Source organism: Leptosomus discolor, chromosome 25 (genome assembly GCF_034619465.1).
Source record: "Leptosomus discolor isolate bLepDis1 chromosome 25, bLepDis1.hap2, whole genome shotgun sequence".
NCBI classification, from domain to species: Eukaryota; Metazoa; Chordata; class Aves; order Leptosomiformes; family Leptosomidae; genus Leptosomus; species Leptosomus discolor.
In genome coordinates, this window is record NC_141415.1 from 6,931,010 (window position 1) to 6,948,188 (window position 17,179).

General features: G+C 70.1%; 1 protein-coding gene and 2 non-coding genes across 3 annotated transcripts in view; 1 reads left to right on the top strand and 2 right to left on the bottom strand.

Annotated features, from left to right (window-relative positions):
- Positions 1-457: 457 nt before the first annotated feature.
- TRNAC-GCA (transfer RNA cysteine (anticodon GCA)) lies at positions 458-529 on the bottom strand. Its single transcript has one exon. It is a non-coding gene; the product is annotated as a tRNA-Cys (tRNA).
- Positions 530-3,623: 3,094 nt separating this feature from the next.
- On the top strand, positions 3,624-3,714 carry TRNAI-UAU (transfer RNA isoleucine (anticodon UAU)). The gene is given in 2 exon segments: positions 3,624-3,661; positions 3,679-3,714. It is a non-coding gene; the product is annotated as a tRNA-Ile (tRNA).
- A 3,178-nt stretch (positions 3,715-6,892) lies between these two features.
- The window catches only part of CACNB1 (calcium voltage-gated channel auxiliary subunit beta 1), an 11,250-nt gene continuing 963 nt past the window's right edge, over positions 6,893-17,179 (bottom strand). Inside the window, 16 exon segments of the mRNA XM_086477958.1 lie at positions 6,893-7,337; positions 8,857-9,119; positions 9,121-9,153; positions 10,144-10,239; positions 10,355-10,398; positions 10,401-10,505; positions 11,396-11,505; positions 12,323-12,381; positions 12,504-12,584; positions 14,487-14,518; positions 14,521-14,631; positions 14,961-15,043; positions 15,140-15,275; positions 15,421-15,550; positions 16,080-16,199; positions 16,611-16,788. Coding sequence (XP_086334084.1) covers positions 6,893-7,337; positions 8,857-9,119; positions 9,121-9,153; positions 10,144-10,239; positions 10,355-10,398; positions 10,401-10,505; positions 11,396-11,505; positions 12,323-12,381; positions 12,504-12,584; positions 14,487-14,518; positions 14,521-14,631; positions 14,961-15,043; positions 15,140-15,275; positions 15,421-15,550; positions 16,080-16,199; positions 16,611-16,788 — 2,026 coding nt within the window.

The following is a 17,179-nucleotide window of genomic DNA, read 5'->3' on the forward strand; positions in this document are numbered from 1 at the left end:
CCCTGGTTCCCCGGCGGTGGCTCAGCCCTGGGCGGGAAGGAGTGGGGGGCACCCCGGGTGCCGGGGCAGGAGGAGGGTGCAAACCCCCCGCAGAGATGCACCCCGTGCCGAGGGCCTGTGGGGCGATGCCGGCCCCCGCCCCCTCTAGCCCTACGCCCCAGCCCGTGGCCGAAGCCGGGGGGTGCGGGAGCAATGCGGGGCCCTGCGGCTGCTCTGAATGGAGGGAGTTGGGGGGGTTGGGGGGGGATTGGTCAGCGCTCTAGGGGTCCCTGCCAGAGAGCTGGTTCTGTTCTTGTGCAAGAGAAAGCAACGTCCCCGGTGGGGACACCCGAGGCTGCGGGGAGCAGCGGGACGCGCCCGCCCCTGGCTGCTGCGGGGCTGGGGAGCAAATATAAAGGGGGGGAAAAAAAGAGAGAAAAAAAATTTAAAAAAAAAAAAAAAACAAAAAAGCACAGGCAGGGGGCACCCGGATTTGAACCGGGGACCTCTTGATCTGCAGTCAAATGCTCTACCACTGAGCTATACCCCCGCTGCAAGACTCGCCCGCGCTGGGTCTCACAGCAGCGGCGCTGCGCACCCGCCCGCAACGCACCGCCACGATCGTACCCGCACGCACCGTGTCCCCCCACCGTCCCCCGCAGAGGGTGGGGGGCAGCGGCGGGATGCGGCCCCCGCGCTCACCCCGGGGGTACGGGGACACACACGACACCCGCATGGCCCCATCATCCCCAAAACCCGCAGGGAGCGGGACTGGAGGCAACCGCAGCCCCAGGCCGTGCATCCCACCGCAGCGCTCGGGGAGCCCGTGGGTCCCCCCAGGGGGTTTGGGGAAGCGGAGCTGCCGTGGGGGGCCCCGGTGGAAGGGGGGGGGGGGGATTAAGCACAGACGGTAGCGTTGGGGCGAGCGCCCAGCGGGAGGCGGATGGGGAAGCAGCCGCGATGGTGCCCGAGGAGCGAGGTCAATATTTGCTCCCTAAGCCGGTGGGCAAACACGCGGGGGGGGGATCCGGGTGTCCTGGCCTGCAGCCTGCCCCGGGGCACCGGCACCTCCTGGACCGTGAGGAGAAAGGTTTGGGGTCACCCCGGTGCAAGCAGCCTTCGCTGAGCTGTCCCACCAGCTCCACCGCCTTCCTCTTCACGGATGGGGAAACTGAGGCACGAAGGCAGGAGGAACCGCCCAGAGTCTGAGAGGGAAATCCCAAGGGAGGGGGATCTCACTCCCCGCAGCGGGAGGGGAGACCCCGGTGTCCCCTCACTCCCAGCGAGCCACCAGACCCCATCCTGCCCTGGCTGCCCCTGGGGACAAAATCCACCCAGAGCGTTGCCGCAGCCCCCACCCTGTGCCACCATCCAGCAACTGGGAACCAGTCCTGGGGTGGCTCTTCCACTGCAAAGTGTATTGGAGAGGTCGAGGCGGGGGGGGGGGGGGGAGGAGCGTGGGGTGGCCCTGGCTAAGCCCCCCCGTGAGTGTTTGGGGACACGGTGGTGGCATTGTCTGGGGGATCCGCTCGGGGGGGGGGGGGGGGGGGTGGCACTTGTGGGTTTGCCCAGCGCCAGTGCCAGCTCAGGTGGGAGATAAGGGCCGGGACAGGCCAACACCTCGTTTGCAAAGCTGTTAGGGAAGGTGCAAAGCCCGTCACCCCCGGGAGCCGTGTGTGCACAGGGGGCGGCAGATGGGGCATGCACCGGGGGGGGGGGGGGACGGGGGACACGGACGGACACACACGACACGACGGGGGACAAGACGACGAACACACAAAACACACCACAGATGCCAACCGTGTGCCCACCGCTGCCCTTCCTGGGGGTCACTGTGTTTGTCCCCCACTCTCTCCTTCTGCCCCCCCTCCTCCCTGCTGCCCCCTGCATCCCACCGCCCCACAATAAAGGGGACACAAACCCGGGAACCGAAACCCGCTGCTGCCCGGAGCCGCTTGGTGCCTGGCAGGGTGCTGGCACCCACCATCACCCGGAGCTGGGGGACACATACACACACCAGAGGGGCTGGCAGGACCCAGGGGCACCCAAAGCTGCACCCAAGGCTGCACAGGGCCTGAAGCCGAGCAGGCGCCAGAGCCAGACTGCTCCGAGGGTGCCGTTTACTTTGGGGCTGTTGCACCCAGCGAGGGGAAGGCGGGCAATTATGTTAATCCCTTAACCCCTGATTGCCTCCTCCTTCCCCATTAGGTGGGCAAACAGTTTTAGCAGCGGGGGGCAAGATAGGCCGTGGGCTACATATACCCAGCGCCCCTGGCCCCGAGCACCCCAGTGCCACCCGCCAGCAGCATGCCGCTCTCCCCGGCCATCCTCTGCCTCCTCGCCTCGCTCCTGCCGGCCGCCTCCGGCTACCTCTGGGCCTGGATGTACTCCCTGCCCCAGCACCTGCCCGACGAAGCCGCCCTGGGCAGAAGAGCCAGCGCTGGGGACAAGCTGGAGGAGGTGAGTGGGGGGGGGGTGTGCCACCGCCCCAGGGTGTGGGGTACCGGGGGGGGGGGGGAGAGGAGGAGGGGGTGCAGGAGCAGCACGGGTGGGAGGTGGGTTTGCAGCAGGGTGGGAGCAGGAGCCAGGGAGGGGAGCAAGGGTGGGAGGTGGGTTTGCAGCTGGGGTGGGAGCAGAGGTGGGTGCGGGAGCAGGAGTCAGGGGTGGTTTTGCAGCTGGGGTGGGAGCAGGAGCGGGAGGTGGGTTTGCAGCAGGGTGGGAGCTGGGGTGGGTGCAGGAGCGGGAGGTGGGTTTGCAGCAGGGTGGGAGCTGGAGTGGGTGCAGGAACAGGAGTGGGGGGTGGGTTTGCAGCAGGGTGGGAGCTGGTGTGGGTGCAGGAGCAGGGGTGGGAGGTGGGTTTGCAGCAGGGTGGGAGCAGAGGTGGGTGCAGGGGCAGGAGCAGAGTTTGCAGCAGGGTGGGAGCTGGGGTGGGTGCAGGAGCAGGGGTGGGAGGTGGGTTTGCAGCTGGTGTAGGAGCAGGAGTGGGGGGTGGGTTTGCAGCAGGGTGGGGGCTGCGGTGGGTGCAGGAACAGGAGTGGGGGGTGGGTTTGCAGCAGAGCGGGAGCTGGGGTGGGTGCAAGAGGCAGGGAAGGGAGCAAAGGTGGGAGGTGGGTTTGTAGCTGGTGTGGGAGCAGAGTTGGGTGCAAGAGCAGAGTTGGGAGGTGGGTTTGCAGCAGGGTGGGAGCTGGGGTGGGTGCAGGAGCAGGGGTGGGAGGTGGGTTTGCAGCTGGCGTAGGAGCAGGAGTGGGGGGTGGGTTTGCAGCAGGGTGGGCGCTGCGGTGGGTGCAGGAACAGGAGTGGGGGGTGGGTTTGCAGCAGAGTGGGAGCTGGGGTGGGTGCAGGAGCAGGGGTGGGAGGTGGGTTTGCAGCTGGCGTAGGAGCAGGAGTGGGGGGTGGGTTTGCAGCAGGGTGGGCGCTGCGGTGGGTGCAGGAACAGGAGTGGGGGGTGGGTTTGCAGCAGAGTGGGAGCTGGGGTGGGTGCAGGAGCAGGGGTGGGAGGTGGGTTTGCAGCTGGCGTAGGAGCAGGAGTGGGGGGGTGGGTTTGCAGCAGGGTGGGGGCTGCGGTGGGCGCAGGATCTGCAGGCGGGGGGCGGGCGGCGCGGCGGGGCCGGGAGGGAGCGCGGGCGCGGCGGGCGGCGCCGGGCGCTCCAGTGGCGCAATCGGTCAGCGCGCGGTACTTATAGGGCAGTACGCGGAGCAATGCCGAGGTTGTGAGTTCGAGCCTCACCTGGAGCAGGAATTTTACGGGCTCCCGCCGCTCCCGGCCCCGCAGCCACCCACCCCATCCCACCGCCACCTTCTCCCGGGTTTTCTTTTCCCGAGAAAAACCCTGGAGCCGCTGCGGGAAGGTTCGCGCGGGGACGGGTGTCCCCATACTGAGCTGCTCCCGGCCCTTCGCCCCCCCCTCTCCATCCCCCCCCAAAAGGCACCCACGCCCCCACGCTTCGCGGTTTTTGCTCCGTGCTGCTGTTTCTGGCCTGTGCTGGGGGTCAGGGATGGGGCTCGGTTCCCTGATGTGTGTGTGTGTCCCCACCTCGCAGGTGACAGAGTGCAGCCCGGCCACCACCCCCTGCGCCCACGGTCACTTCTGCGACGAGCATTTCGGGCTGTGCCTGCCCCGGCGCCCCGCGGGACAGTACTGCCGCCGGGACACCCACTGCGCGCCCACGGGCTCCTCTGCATGTTCGGAAAGTGCCAGCAGCCCGTGCCCGACGGGCAGGAGGGTGAGCAGGGGGCTGGGCTGGGGTCGGGGGGGACACACACATACAAGGGACACCCACTGCCACCCCCTCAAATTCAACCCCGAGAGCTGGGGAGCACGACGCTGGGGCGCAACCTCTGCTGCAAAGCCAATGGGCGCTGGGGGGCACCCACCCCCTTCCATCGCTCCCAGCCCCTGCAGCTCCCTCCAGCTTGGGATGGGGGGTCCCCACCTCCCCTAACCCCTGCTTTCCGCCCCGCCAGGAGCCCGGTGCCAGCGCGACGAGGACTGCGGCGCGGGTGGGTGCTGCGCCGGCAGCACGGCGAGCGGGTGTGCCAGCGGCGGCTGGCGCTGGCCCAGAGCTGCCATGTGCCCCCCGGGGGTCTGGCCTTCAGCATCAACCAGGTCTGCCCCTGCCAGGCCGGACTGGTTTGCCGGGCCACCGCGCCCCGGGCGAGAGTGAGTATGGGGCTGCCAGGGACACCCCCCCCCCCCTCAAAGTTGGGGAGGGGGAGTGTGTGTGGGGGAAACACATCCTGGGTCCTGCCCTGGGTGGGGGGAGATGGAAATGGGGCAGGGACCGAGGTGGCACTGATGTCCCCATGTCCCCCTTTGCAGGAAGGCGTTCGAGTACTGGCCGGAGAAGAGCGAGTGGAGGTGCCGGCAAGCCCTGAGCCGGCAGCGCCGTATTTATTCCCTGTAAATAGCGTGTCCGGAGCCGGCCCAGCGCCGAGAAACCCGGCTGCTGCCGGCGACCGTCACCCTGGCAGCGGGGCGGCAGGAGCCCGACTGACCCCTGCTTTGGGTCTTCGCCCCTTCCCAGGAGCTGGGCAGGTCCCCAGCCCCCAACCCGAGCACCCACTGAAGGCCCACTCCAGGGAGAGGGGGGGGGGTGTTAGGGCGTCACTGCAGAGCTGAGTTGTGCCCGGTCTCAGTGCTGGCCCCCCCCAGGGGCTGCAGACCCCCTGCGTGTGTTCCGATCCCCCCCCCCCCCCCCCCCCCGCCCTGCGCAGACCCCACCAGGCACGGCCGCAGGGCAGGTCTCACCGAAATGTTTATTACAAAGAACCAAGCGAGCGGGGCGAGTCCCCCCCACACACCAACGAGAATAAACTTTGTCGGGTCTTTTAAATAAAGTTTGTGGAGTGACATAAATACGGGACGTCCCTCTGCCCGCGGGGGCACGGCCGGGGAGGGGGGGGACCCCACTGCCCAGACCCTGGCCGCCATGGGGGCGAGCACCGGGTCAGGTGGGTCTCAAAGCACTTGGCAGGCAGTGACACCGAGCTCCCCCTCCCCCAAAAAAAGGGGAAACTGAGGCACACAACGGGCAGAGGTGGCTTGGCAGCGGCTGGTTGCCCCCCCCCCCCCAAGTCCCCCGGCCTGGGCTGGCAAGGCTGGTGGTCTCAGTAAGGCAGCAACCCCGGGGACCCCCCCCCACTATCACCCCGGGGCTGTGGGGGGCAAGGGGCTGCCCCATAAGTGGGGCAAACCCAGCCCCCCAGGGAGGGCTGGATGTGGGGTGTCCCCACGCCACCCTGGTGTGATCGCCCCCACAGGGGGGGTGGGGGTGGCGAGGGATGCCCCAGGGCAGGCGCAGGAGAAGGCAGAGCCCTGGGGTGCTGGGGGAGGGGGGGGACACGGACAGATGGACAGACAGGCTCACGGACAGACAGACACAGCTGGACGGGGCAAGAGCAGACAGGCACGGTGGGGGGGGGGTGTGTTGGCACAGGGGGGGTGCAGGGGCCTGGCACTGCCCGGTGCACCCCGGTGGTCCCAGGGAAAGGGGGGGGGGCAGCGTGGGCCTCCCCCCCCCCCAGGGCAGAGGGACCCTCTGGGGGCTGCCATGGCAGGCCAGGGCTGGGCAGCTGTTAGCACGTGTTAGAGCCCCCCCCAAACTGGCTCAGATTTGCGCCCCCCCCCCCCAAATTCAGGCAGAGCCCTGCAAGGCAAACACATGCAAACTGCCCCCCCGCCCCCCTCCCCAGGCAGGCAGCACCCCAGGGGGGGCACAGCGTGGAGCAGCGGGGCCCCCCCCGCACCACACGAGCCCCCCCAAAGCCCTGCGCACACCGCACACGCATGCAACACCCCCCCCAAACAGCTGCTGGGGGGGTGGTCGGGGGGAGCTGTGGGTGGCAGCCCTGAGGGGGTGCAGTGCCAGGCTGGGGGCACTGGCTGGGGTGGGGGGGGTGTGCAGCTAGCAGGCATCCCCCCCCCCCCCACTACCACCACCAGCTCAGGGGTCCCCTGCAGCCGGGTGGCAAACAGCACCATGGAGAAGCGGGGGCACCCGGGGGGGGGGGGGGGGGGGCGGTGGGCGGCCAGCAGGCAAGGGCAGGGTGGGGAGCACAGACCCCCCCCCCCCCCAATCCATGCCTGGGGATGGGGGACACACCGAGGCAGAGCCCCTGGGGTCCCCTTTGGTCACTTGCTCTCCCTGTGGGGCAGGGAGGGCCCGAGGCACCGCAAGATGCTGGGGGGCTGCTGGGGGGTGGGGGGGGAGACCCCTCCCCACACACGCACACACCCCCCCTCCCCGAGTGGGACATGGGGAGCCCGCGGGGCAAAGCAGGGGCTCCCCACGGCACGGCTGGCTGGGCTTGCGGGGGGCACCAAGGCACCCAGCGGGGCTCTCCCCCACCCCAAAGGCAGCACTAGGGGTGGGGGGGGTGGGGGGGTCCATCCCCTGCCTGCACCCCCCTCACCCTAACGGATGTAAACGTCCTGGCCCCAGCCCTCCGCGTCGCTCTGGTCGAGGCCGAGGGTCTCCGGGGGGTCGGGGCCATAGTGGTCGTGGCCCTTGGCTCGGCCCCGCAGCCCCCGGCTCTCACACCCGGGGTCATCCTCATCCCAGGCACCGGGGTGCTGGTGGCCTGGGGGGACCCGGGGTCCGGCACCGGGGGGACCCCGCGGTTCCTCCTCACCGGGGTCGGTCTCGATGTCCATGCAGCAGGAATCCCCGGGCTCGGTGCCGGCCGAATCCCGGCTGCCCGGGGTCTCCGAGTCGAAGGTGTCCTGGCGGGACAGGCTGCGGGGGGCCGGATGGGTGGACGGCGGGGGGGGTCGGCCCTGCCCGTGGCCCCCCACCTCGCCCGGGCCCTGCCGGAGGCGGCCGTGCTCCCCCTCGCCCCCGGGCACGAGGTACGGACCCTGGTTAGGAAAAGCAACCACACCGTGCAAGGAGAGACGGACAGACGGACGGACTGGGGGGCGGGGGGGGGGGGGGGGCTGGTTAGTGGGGGGGGGTTAGCCGTGGGGCTGGTGGGGGGCACATGCGCTCCTGCCCAGCCTGGCCTGCCCGCATCGCACCGCTCACTCGGGACACGACAGCGGCAGGTCTCAGCCCGCCGCCAAATGGCACCGGGGGGGGGGGGGCTGGGGGTGGGCGGGGGTCACCGGGGCAGAGCCAGGGCAGGAAGGGGGGGTGACGGGGTGGGGGGCAGCGGCGCGGGGAGGACGGCGGGGTGGGGGCTGCCACACCAGCAGCATCCCGCTGGCCGGGAGAATTAGCGACAGACAACACAGGACACGCGTCCCTCCTCTGCCTCCTGCCCCGGGTGGGTGCTGTGGACCCCCCCCCCCCCGCCCCGGGCTCAGCACCGTGAAGCCCACGGCGGGATGGGGTGCTGCACCCCCCTCCCAGCCAGCCCTGGCCCACACCAGGACACCCCGTAACCCCTCGCCACCGCCACGGCCCCCCCAGAGCTCCGGAGAGGTGTGGGAGTGGGGGGTCTGGCACCCCGGCAGCCCCCAGGGAGGCACAGAGGGGACTCACATTCCCAGGGGGTCTTGGAGGGGGCAGATCCCTGGGGGGGCCCCAATCCCCAGGGGAGCTTCAGGAATAGAAAGGGGCACAGATCCTCAGGGGGACCCCCAGGCTCCAGGATTGGCTCCAGTCCCACTCCCCGGGGGTGGCCCTGAGCCAGGGGGAGCAGATCCCCAGGGCTGATCCCAGGGATGGCCCCAATCCTGGAAGCGGAGCAGGTCCCCAGGGGTGGCCCCGATCCCAGGGGTGGCCCCAAACCCAGGAGAGGGAGCAGCTCCCCAAGGAGGGGGGGCAATCCTAGGGATGGTCCCACCCCTCCGGGAGTGGGGGGAGAGCTGCAGTTCCCCATGGTGACCCAAATCCCAGGGGTGGCCCCAAACCTGGGGGGCTGCTCCTCCCAGACCCCAGATGGGGGGCAGATTCCCCAGGGGAGATGACCCCAGGGACGGTGCCACCCCTGGGGGGGGGCTGCAGCACCCCTCTGTGGGGGGGTGGGCACAGGTCCCCAGGGCAGGGGTGGGGGGGTGATCCCAAGGATGGTCCCACCCCTGGGGGTGGCTGCAGATCCCAAATCCCAGGGGCAGCCCCAAACCTGGGGGGCTGCAGCACCACAGGGGGAACCCCAGACCCCCGGATGGGGAGCAGGTCCCCAGGGGAGATGATCCCAGGGATGGTCCCAGCCCTGGGGGGGGGCTGCAGCAGCACCCCTCTGTGGGGGGGGTGGGCACAGGTCCCCAGGGCGGGGGGGGGGGCGATCCCAAGGATGGTCCCACTCCTGGGGAGGCGTGTGGGTGTGGGGGGGGGGCACAGTTCCCCAGGGTGGCCCCGATCCCAGGGCTGTGTCCCCCGAGGGGGGCGGGGAGTCGGGGGGGGGGGGCGGGGGGTGTCCCCGCTGCCGTCTCACAGCGCGTGCTCCTCGAGGGGTGCGGGGGGGCTGGGGGTGGGGGTCTCGGCGCCCCCGCGCCCCCAGAGGCCCAGGTTCCTGCGGAGGGAGGTGAGCACCTGTACCTGGAGGTTGGAGACGGGCGCGGGGCTGGCGGCCAGGGCGGCCGTGGCCACGGTGCGGTTCAGCAGCGGGTTGGGGGGGTTGCTGCTGGGGGGGTGCGTCGCCTTCCAGTAGGCCTCCAGGTACTCGGCCAGGTGCTCGCAGGCCTCCTCCAGCTGGTTGCTGGTTCTCGTCCAGCACGATGTCAAACATCTCCTGGGGGGGGCGGGAGGAGGCCGTGGGCGGAGGTGGGGCGGGGTGGGGGGCCAGGGGGGGCTTCTGGACCCAGGGTAGAGCCTCTAAACCCAGGGCGGAGCCTATGGGACAGGGCGGGGCTTCTAGACCCAGGCGGAGCCTATGGATGAGGGCGAGTCTATGGGACAGGGCGGGGCTTCTAGACCCAGGGTGGAGCCTATGGATGAGGGCGGAATCTATGGGACAGGGCGGGCTTCTAGACCCCAGGGCGGAGCCTCTAGACCAAGGGTGGAGCCTATGGGACAGGGTGGGGCTTCTGGACCCAGAGCGGAGCCTCTGGATGAGGGTGGAGCCTATGGGACAGGGCGGGGCTTCTGGACCCAGGGCGGAGCCTCTGGATGAGGGTGGAGCCTATGGGACAGGGTGAGGCCTCTAGACGCAGGGCGGAGCCTCTGGATGAGGGTGGAGCCTATGGGATAGGGCGGGGCTTCTGGACCCAGGGTGAAGCCTATGAATGAGGGTGGAGCCTATGGGACAGGGTGGGGCCAATGGACCCAGGGTGTGGCCAACAGGCAAGGGTGTGGCCAATGCGATAGGGCGGGGCTTCTGAGCCAAGGGGTGGAGCCTACAGACCAGGGCGGGGCTAATGGAACCAGGCGGGGCTTTCTGGTCCAGGGTGGAGCCTGCGGTGGTGGGAGGAGCATCTGGCCTTGGGGGTGGAGCATGTGACATCAACGAGGCGGTGGGTGGAGACTTTGGCACCTAGGGTGGAGCTTCTGGCCCACAAACGGGTGGAGCTCAACACCAGAAGGAGGCGGAGCCTCTGGCAGGGGTGGGTGGAGTCAAGGGTGGCAGGGCGGTGGCAGAGGCTGGGTAGGGGTGGGGCCAGGGGGGCTGGGCGGGGCTGGGCGGGCTGGGCGGGGCTGGGCGTGGCAGGGCGGGGCTGGGCGTGGCAGGGTGGGGCTGGGCGGGGCTGGGCGGGGCTGGGCGGGGCTGGGCGGGCATACTCACGGGCGGGCACTGCGCCAGCTTGTCGGAGGCCACCATCTGCACGTTGAGGTGCTTCGCCTGGGACTTGCCCCGGGACTTCACCAGCCGCTGCAGCACCTGGGGCAGGAGAGGGCAGCCCGGGGTGGCCGCAGGGGTCCTGACCCCCCACCCCCAGTGTACTGGGGTGGGGGCTGGGGCTGCCCCTCCCCCCACCCCGGGGACCCACACCCACCTTAGGGGAGGTGATTTTGATGTAGACGATGATGGGGGCCAGGACGTCTTGGCCAGCTGGGCCGGGTGGTTGATGGTGTCGGCGTCCAAGGCCACCAGCTGCAGCGTCCGGGCCAGCTCGAAGATGCGCTCGGTCTCGCTCTGGACCTCGGCTACCGGGGCAGGGAGGACAGCGAGGGTCAGGGGGACCGCGCTGGGGGACGGGCGAGCACTGTGGGGCTGCGGCCGCCACTGCTGGGAGGTGTGACGAGGGGACCGGGACGGGGACGGGACCTGGAGGGGTCTTGTACTGGGACTTGGCCACTCCAGTGTCACCCCAGCCCCAGGGACGGTGGGTTTCACTGCAGGAGGGAGGTGGCAGTGGGGGTCCCAGCTCTGGCATCGACTGGGTGAGGAAGGGGCAAAGCCCCCCCCGCTCCCGGACCACACACACTTTTGGGGTGGGGGGGGGGTCAGATGGGTCCGTGTGAGCAGGGTGTCCCCAACCCTCAGGCTCTGCCCAGGTGGCCGGCCCCTGCTGTGTCCCAGAGCCTGGTCACGGCCAGGCAGGGAGGACGGGGATCCAAGGGGACATGTCCCCCCCCCCGACTGGGCAGGGGGGCTGCCAGGGGTCCCGGCAGGTCCAAGCTACATACCCAAGACATCTGTATCAGGAGCAGGGGAGGAAGGAAGCAGCGTGGAGGGGAGGAAACCCAAAGGAAAGGAGAAAAAAATGAAAGAAAAACACAACAGAGAGAAGATAAAAGGGGAGGAGGGGGAGAGAGACTGAGTCAAACCGGCCGGGGGGGAGCGCAAGCCCCGGGTGTGTGTCCCCACCCCCCGTGTTAGTCACCCCGCAGCAGCAGACCCCCCCAAACCTCACCCCCACGAGCCGTGCCCCGGCGCAGGCGGGACGAGCACCCCGGGCTGGGGGACGGGGGAAGCTGCTGGGCTGATACAGATGGAGGCTTGGGGTGGGGGGGGTGGGGGGGGGGGTCACGCTGCCCAGCTGGGCAGGGGTCAGCACTGGGGGTGGGGGGTGGGAGCGGCGGGGGTGCCTTACCCAGGCTGGAGCGGGTGCTGGAGCGCTCGATGATGGTGTGCTTGCTGGGGTTGTTGAGGACGGAGCGCTTGGCCAGGGAGATGTCGGCCGTCACCCGCGTGATGGAGATCCTGCGGGACGGAGAGGGGCACGAGCCGGTGGGGGGAGCAACGGCGGGCGCAGCCCCCCAACCCCCGTATCCATCCGCCCCTTTTGGGGGGGGGGGGGGTGGGGGGGGGGGGGGGGCACAGGACGGGACCCTCCTTCCACCCCCTTCCGCCCACGCCATGCGCTGGGCTGCCTGGAGGTGCAGCCACAGGACTCCTCGGGGGAGAGACACCCCCCCCTCAACAGCAAGAACCATGGGGCAGGGATGAGGGTCCCCCCCCATGGGGTCAGGGGTCCCCTCGTGGTGTTAGGGGTCCTCCATGGAGTCAGGGGTCCCCCTGTGGTAGTAGCGGTCCCTTCCATGGGGTTAGGGGTCTTCCACGGGGTGTTAGGGGTCCTTCTACGGGGTGAAGGGTCCTCCTGTGGTGCCAGTGGACCCCCGTGGGATTAGGGGTGTCCCCCCGCAGCATCAGGGGTCCTCCAGAGGGTTGGGGACCCACCATGGCACTAGGGGGCCCCCCATGGGATCAGGGGTCCTCCAGAGGGTTAGAGGTCCCCCCCATAGGACAAGGGGTCCCCCCATGGGATTAGGGGTCCTCCAGAGGGTTAAGGGGCCCCCCACGAGGTTAGCAGTCCCCCCCATGGGTCAAAGGGTCTCCCTCCAGGACCAGGGGTCCTCCAGAGGGCTGGTGGCCCTCCATGGGACTAGGGGTCTCCCCATAGGATCAGGGTCCTCCAGAGGGTTAGGGGTCCCCCCATGGGACTAGGGGTCCATCTATGGGGTGAAGGGTCCCCCTGTGGCACTAGGGGTCCCCCAGGCCACGCGGCCGCCCCCCTCACCTGCCGTCAAAGCGATGCTTCAAGAAGTCGAAGAGGGCTTTCTGCATCATGTCCGTCACCTGGGGGGGCGGGAGGAGGAAGGCAGGGAGGGAGAGCGTGGGGCTGGGGTGTGCGTGTCCCCCAACCCTGTATCATCCCCCCCCCCCCCCCCCCCCGGCCCCGTGCCGCCCCCCCTCCTCACCTCGTAGCCCTTCAGCGATGGCCCCACCAGGATGATGGGCCGCATGGAGGGCACCACGTCGTACGGGGGCACGTGTTCGGCCTGTGGGGGGGCGGACGGGAGCGTTAGTGGGGCTGGGGGGGGGGGACACACACACACGACACCGGGCGGGGGGGGGGGGCAACAACACGCCACGCTTCAGCTTCGCCCCTGCGGGGGCAGCTCAGGGATGGGGGGGGGGGGGAGCTGCAAGCAGGGGGGGGGGGGGGGGGGGCACCCTCGTCCCCTGTCCCATCCCGTCCCCCCCCCACAACGGGCCCTCCCGGGGGGGGTCCTGGCGTTACTCACCGATTTCTGCTTCTGTTTCGCTACGTCCCGAGAGGCCGCGGGGGGGGCCGGGGGGGGTGGGGGGGTTGGGGGGGCGAGAGAAGACAAACAAGGCATGCGTGTTATCCGCGGGTGCGGGGAGCTGGGGGGCACCGAGCTGGGCTTGGGGGGGGGGGCCGGGGATACGTGGGGGGGGTCGCCCCAGGGGATGCTTTTATCCCCCTGGGGGGGTTGCCCCCCAGGAATATCTTTGTGTGTGTGTGTCCCCGGGGGGGGTCGCCCCCAGGGATGTGTGTGTGTCCCCCCCCCCTCCCAGGAGGTTGTCCCCAGGGATGTGTGTGTGTGTGTCCCCGGGGGGGCTGCCCCAGGGGGTGTCTCTGTCTATGTGCGCCCCCCCCCCCCCCGGGGGGCTGCTCGATGAGCATGTGTCACCTAAAGCATCGCCCTGCTCTCAGATTTGGGGGTGCGAGCGGGGGCTCTGCGGGAATCGGAGCGTAGGATGGGGGGCGGCTCGGCCCACCCCACACACCCCCCCGGCTCTGCTTGGCCCCCACAAGCCCTTCCAGAACCCCCCCCCCCCGCCCCGGGCTGTGGTTGCGCCCGAACCCCCCCAGCTTCTGCCCAGTTCGAGGGGGAGGAATGGTCCATTCCCATTCGCGGGGGGGGGGGAGGACGAGACACTGGCCGTGCTGGCATACACCATGCGCACACTGGGGGACCCCAGGCAATTGGGGGGGGGGGGGGGGGGGGGGGGGGGGGGGGGAGGCAGCCACGGACTGATCCATCTCATGGATCATGGCGGGGGGGAATGTAGCCGTGGGCAGATCCATCCCATGGATCAAGAGGCGGGGGAGGCGGCCACGGACTGCTCCATTCCATAGATCATGGGGGGAGGCGGCCACGGACTGCTCCATTCCACAGATCATGGGGGGAGGCGGCCACGGACTGCTCCATTCCACAGATCATGGGGGGAGGCGGCCACGGACTGCTCCATTCCACAGATCATGGGGGGACGCGGCCACGGACTGCTCCATTCCACAGATCATGGGGGGACGCGGCCACGGACTGCTCCATTCCATAGATCAATGGGGGGAGGCGGCCATGGACTGCTCCATTCCATAGATCATGGGGGGAGGCAGCCACGGACTGCTCCATTCCATAGATCATGGGGGGAGGCAGCCACGGACTGCTCCATTCCATAGATCATGGGGGGAGGCGGCCACGGACTGCTCCATTCCATAGATCATGGGGGGAGGCAGCCACAGACTGCTCCATTCCATAGATCATGGGGGGGAGGTGCCACGGACTGACCCACCCCATGACCCACGGGGGGGGATGCAGCCACGGACTGCTCCATTCCATAGATCATGGGGGGAGGCCGCCACAGATTGACCCACCCCATGACCCGCAGGGGGACAGGCAGCCGCAGGCTGACACCCCCCACACACACGGTGCGTGGGGGGACACCGCAGCCGCTCGCGCCCACGCTGCAGCGCAGGGACACGCCGTGGCGGCGCGGGCAGGGTGCTCGGGCAGCGCGTGGCCCCCAGCACCCCGAGGGTGCCCCCGCAGCCCCCGCCAGCCCTCCCAGGCAGTGTTAGGGCAGGCAGGGTGCAGCAGGCGAGCGCAGGGGGTCGGGGGGTGGGGGGGGGGGGGGGGGGCGGTGGGTGCCGTTACCTTCCTAAAGAAGGGGATGCGCTTGGTGTGGGCGGGGGGGTGGTGACACTGCTCACGCTACTCTTAGGGGAGCGGTGGGTCTCCATGGCCTCCTCCTCCTCTAACTCATCGGGGTCAAAGGCAAAGCTAGGCATGTCCAGGGCACCTGGGGACGGAGGGGCAGCCGGAGCCGGGGAGAGGGGAGGGAGAAAAGAAGAGCGATAATGGCGATGGAAGAAGGGGAGAATGGAGACGGAGGCGGTGGGAGAGGAGCTGGGAAGAGCGGGAGGGTGATGGGAGTGAAGGGAGAAGCAGGGGAGAGGGGGTCCCCAGGGGAGGGGGTGCACCCGCCTGCCTGCACCCGGGCGGAGGGGCTGGAGCTGCGGACAAAGGGGGGTTACCCAGCGCGGGGGGGTGGGTGTGTGGGGGGGAAGGAGCACCCCCTCCCTCCCCAGGCTGGACTCAGACCAGGGGGGCTGCAGGGACCCCGGACACTCTTACCGCTGGCCGGCGGGGTGGGTCGGCGGGTCCCCGTCACCACGTCGCCCAGGCTGGAGCTGGAGTTGTCCCCCGATTTGCTGGACGGGAGCAGCACAAAGAGGGGAACGGGGGTGAGGGTGGGCCGGTGGGGGGGACGGGGGGAGCTGGGGCGGGGGGTCAGGGATAAGCCCCACCTCGAGCTGAGGCGGTTCTGCCTCATCTTCTGCTCCTGCAGCAGCCGCATGTTCTCCAGCTTGACGGGGCTGGGGATGAAGCCCACCTCGCAGCCCTCCTTCACCAGCCGCCCGATCCACCAGTCGTTGTTGAATTCTCTGCGCCGGGGGGGGGGAGAAAAGCCTGAAACCCCCTCCAAACGCCTGAAACCCCCCCCCCCAAACGCCCACCTCCAGCGCTGCCACCCCCAGAGCGACCCCAGCCCCGCAGCCCTGCCAGCCCCGAGCCCCCCCGAGCCCGCTCCCCACCTCCTTGATGTGCAGGAAGTCTTTGGGCTCGAAGCAGATGGCCATGCCCTGCACCGGCACGTCGTCGCTGGCCGACGGGTTGTAGCCGACGTTCGTCCGCACGGCAAACGCCACCGGCTTCGTCTGCCAACGGGAGAGGGCTCAGCATCTCCCCCCCCTGCCCCGCACCCCAAACCACGGAGACCCCCCCCAAAGCGAGAGCCGGCCCCACCTCGGGCCAGGCAGGTGCCGGTACTGGTGTGACTGGCCGGGCAGCGGGGCTGGCTCGGCGCCTTTGGGCACCGTGGCACAGCCGGAGCCCCAGCCAGGGACTCGGTGGCCACAACGCCCCGGGAGCTAACGAGGAGCTCATTAGCTAATCGCCCTGGGTCCGCAGCTGAGGTGCGACGGGTGCTCCGCCAAGGTGTCCCGACTCCCAGTTCCACCCAGTAGACCCCACTGCCTTCCCAATGCCCACCCTGCGGCCACCGCTTCAGCGAAGGGGACGTCACGGGGGGGTCCCTGGGGTCAGCCCCGCGCCGCAGCGGGTCCCATCCTGCCGGGGCAGGGGGTGAGGAGGGGCTGGGTGGGTGGCAGGGGGTCCCTGGCTGCACCCAGGGAGGTGAGAGCAGGCGGGGGCTGGGGGGGGGGGTCTCCAGCCCAGCCCTCCCACCTTGGCTTTCTCCAGCTGCGCCATGGCCTGGCGCTCGGCCTCCTTGCGCAGCGCCTCCCGGTCCTCCTCCAGCGACACGTCCGAGTCCGAGGGGCGGCTGGTGTAGGACTCCGCCGAGCCCTGGGCAGGGGAGGGGGGGGAGCGAGGAGAGGGGGTCAGCCCACCCCCGTCCTCCCCCAAAGCAGGGAACCCAACCCCGCAGCCATCTCCCCCCTGCCCCAGGACCCTCTCCCTAGGGCTGGTGCCCATCACCGCGGCCACTGGGCACGCTGGGGAGAAACCACCCCCTCCTCAAAGCTGCCTCCTCCCCAGGCGGGGGCAAATCCCGCCCGGTGGCCTCCCGGCGGGGTTACGGCAGGCCGAGGGCCGGTGCAGCTGTTCCCACCGCTCCGGCAGGGAACGTGATACCGAGCCGGCGCCTGCTCCCGTCCCGCTGCCACCGGGCCTCTCGTCAGAGCCGGGAAGGTGACGAGGACCCCCCCCCCCCCCCCGCCCCGTGCCCACCCGCCACCCCCCCCAGCTGTCCCCCACCCGAGGGAAGGCCGGCGGGGACAGCGCTGTCCTCCCTCCGAGGGGGTCCCACGGCGAGGGGGACAGGGCGCTGGGGGGCGACTCGGGGTCACCCCAGGACAAGGCTGGAGTTGGGGTGGGATCGGAGACCCCCTGCTCGGGCCCCCCACCCCTCCCCCCAGCCCCCTGGGGCCGGAGCCTGGGTGGGGGGCAGTGGGGATACCCACGGGATGCCCCAGCCTGGACAGCAAAGGCACCAACCAGTCCAGGGGGCTGCCCCCCCACCCCTGCCCCAGACCCTCTATAATCCCCCAAGCCCCGCCAGAGCCCCCCAGGGTTACGGGAGCCCCCGTCCCCCATTTGGCCGGTCCTTTCCAGAGGCTGGGGAGGTGGGAGCCGTTCTCCTTTGCACAGACCCCTACCCTGGCCATGGGGCAGAGCCCCCCCCCCCCAAGGGGACCCCCTTCCCCAAAAGCCATGGGGCAGAGACCCGCTGCCCCATCTCCTCCTGGTGCTGCTGGGTGTCTGGCTCTTCCTGAGCCCCACGGCGAGACTGGAGGGGCCTTGGTTGGGGGGGGTGAAGGCGTCGT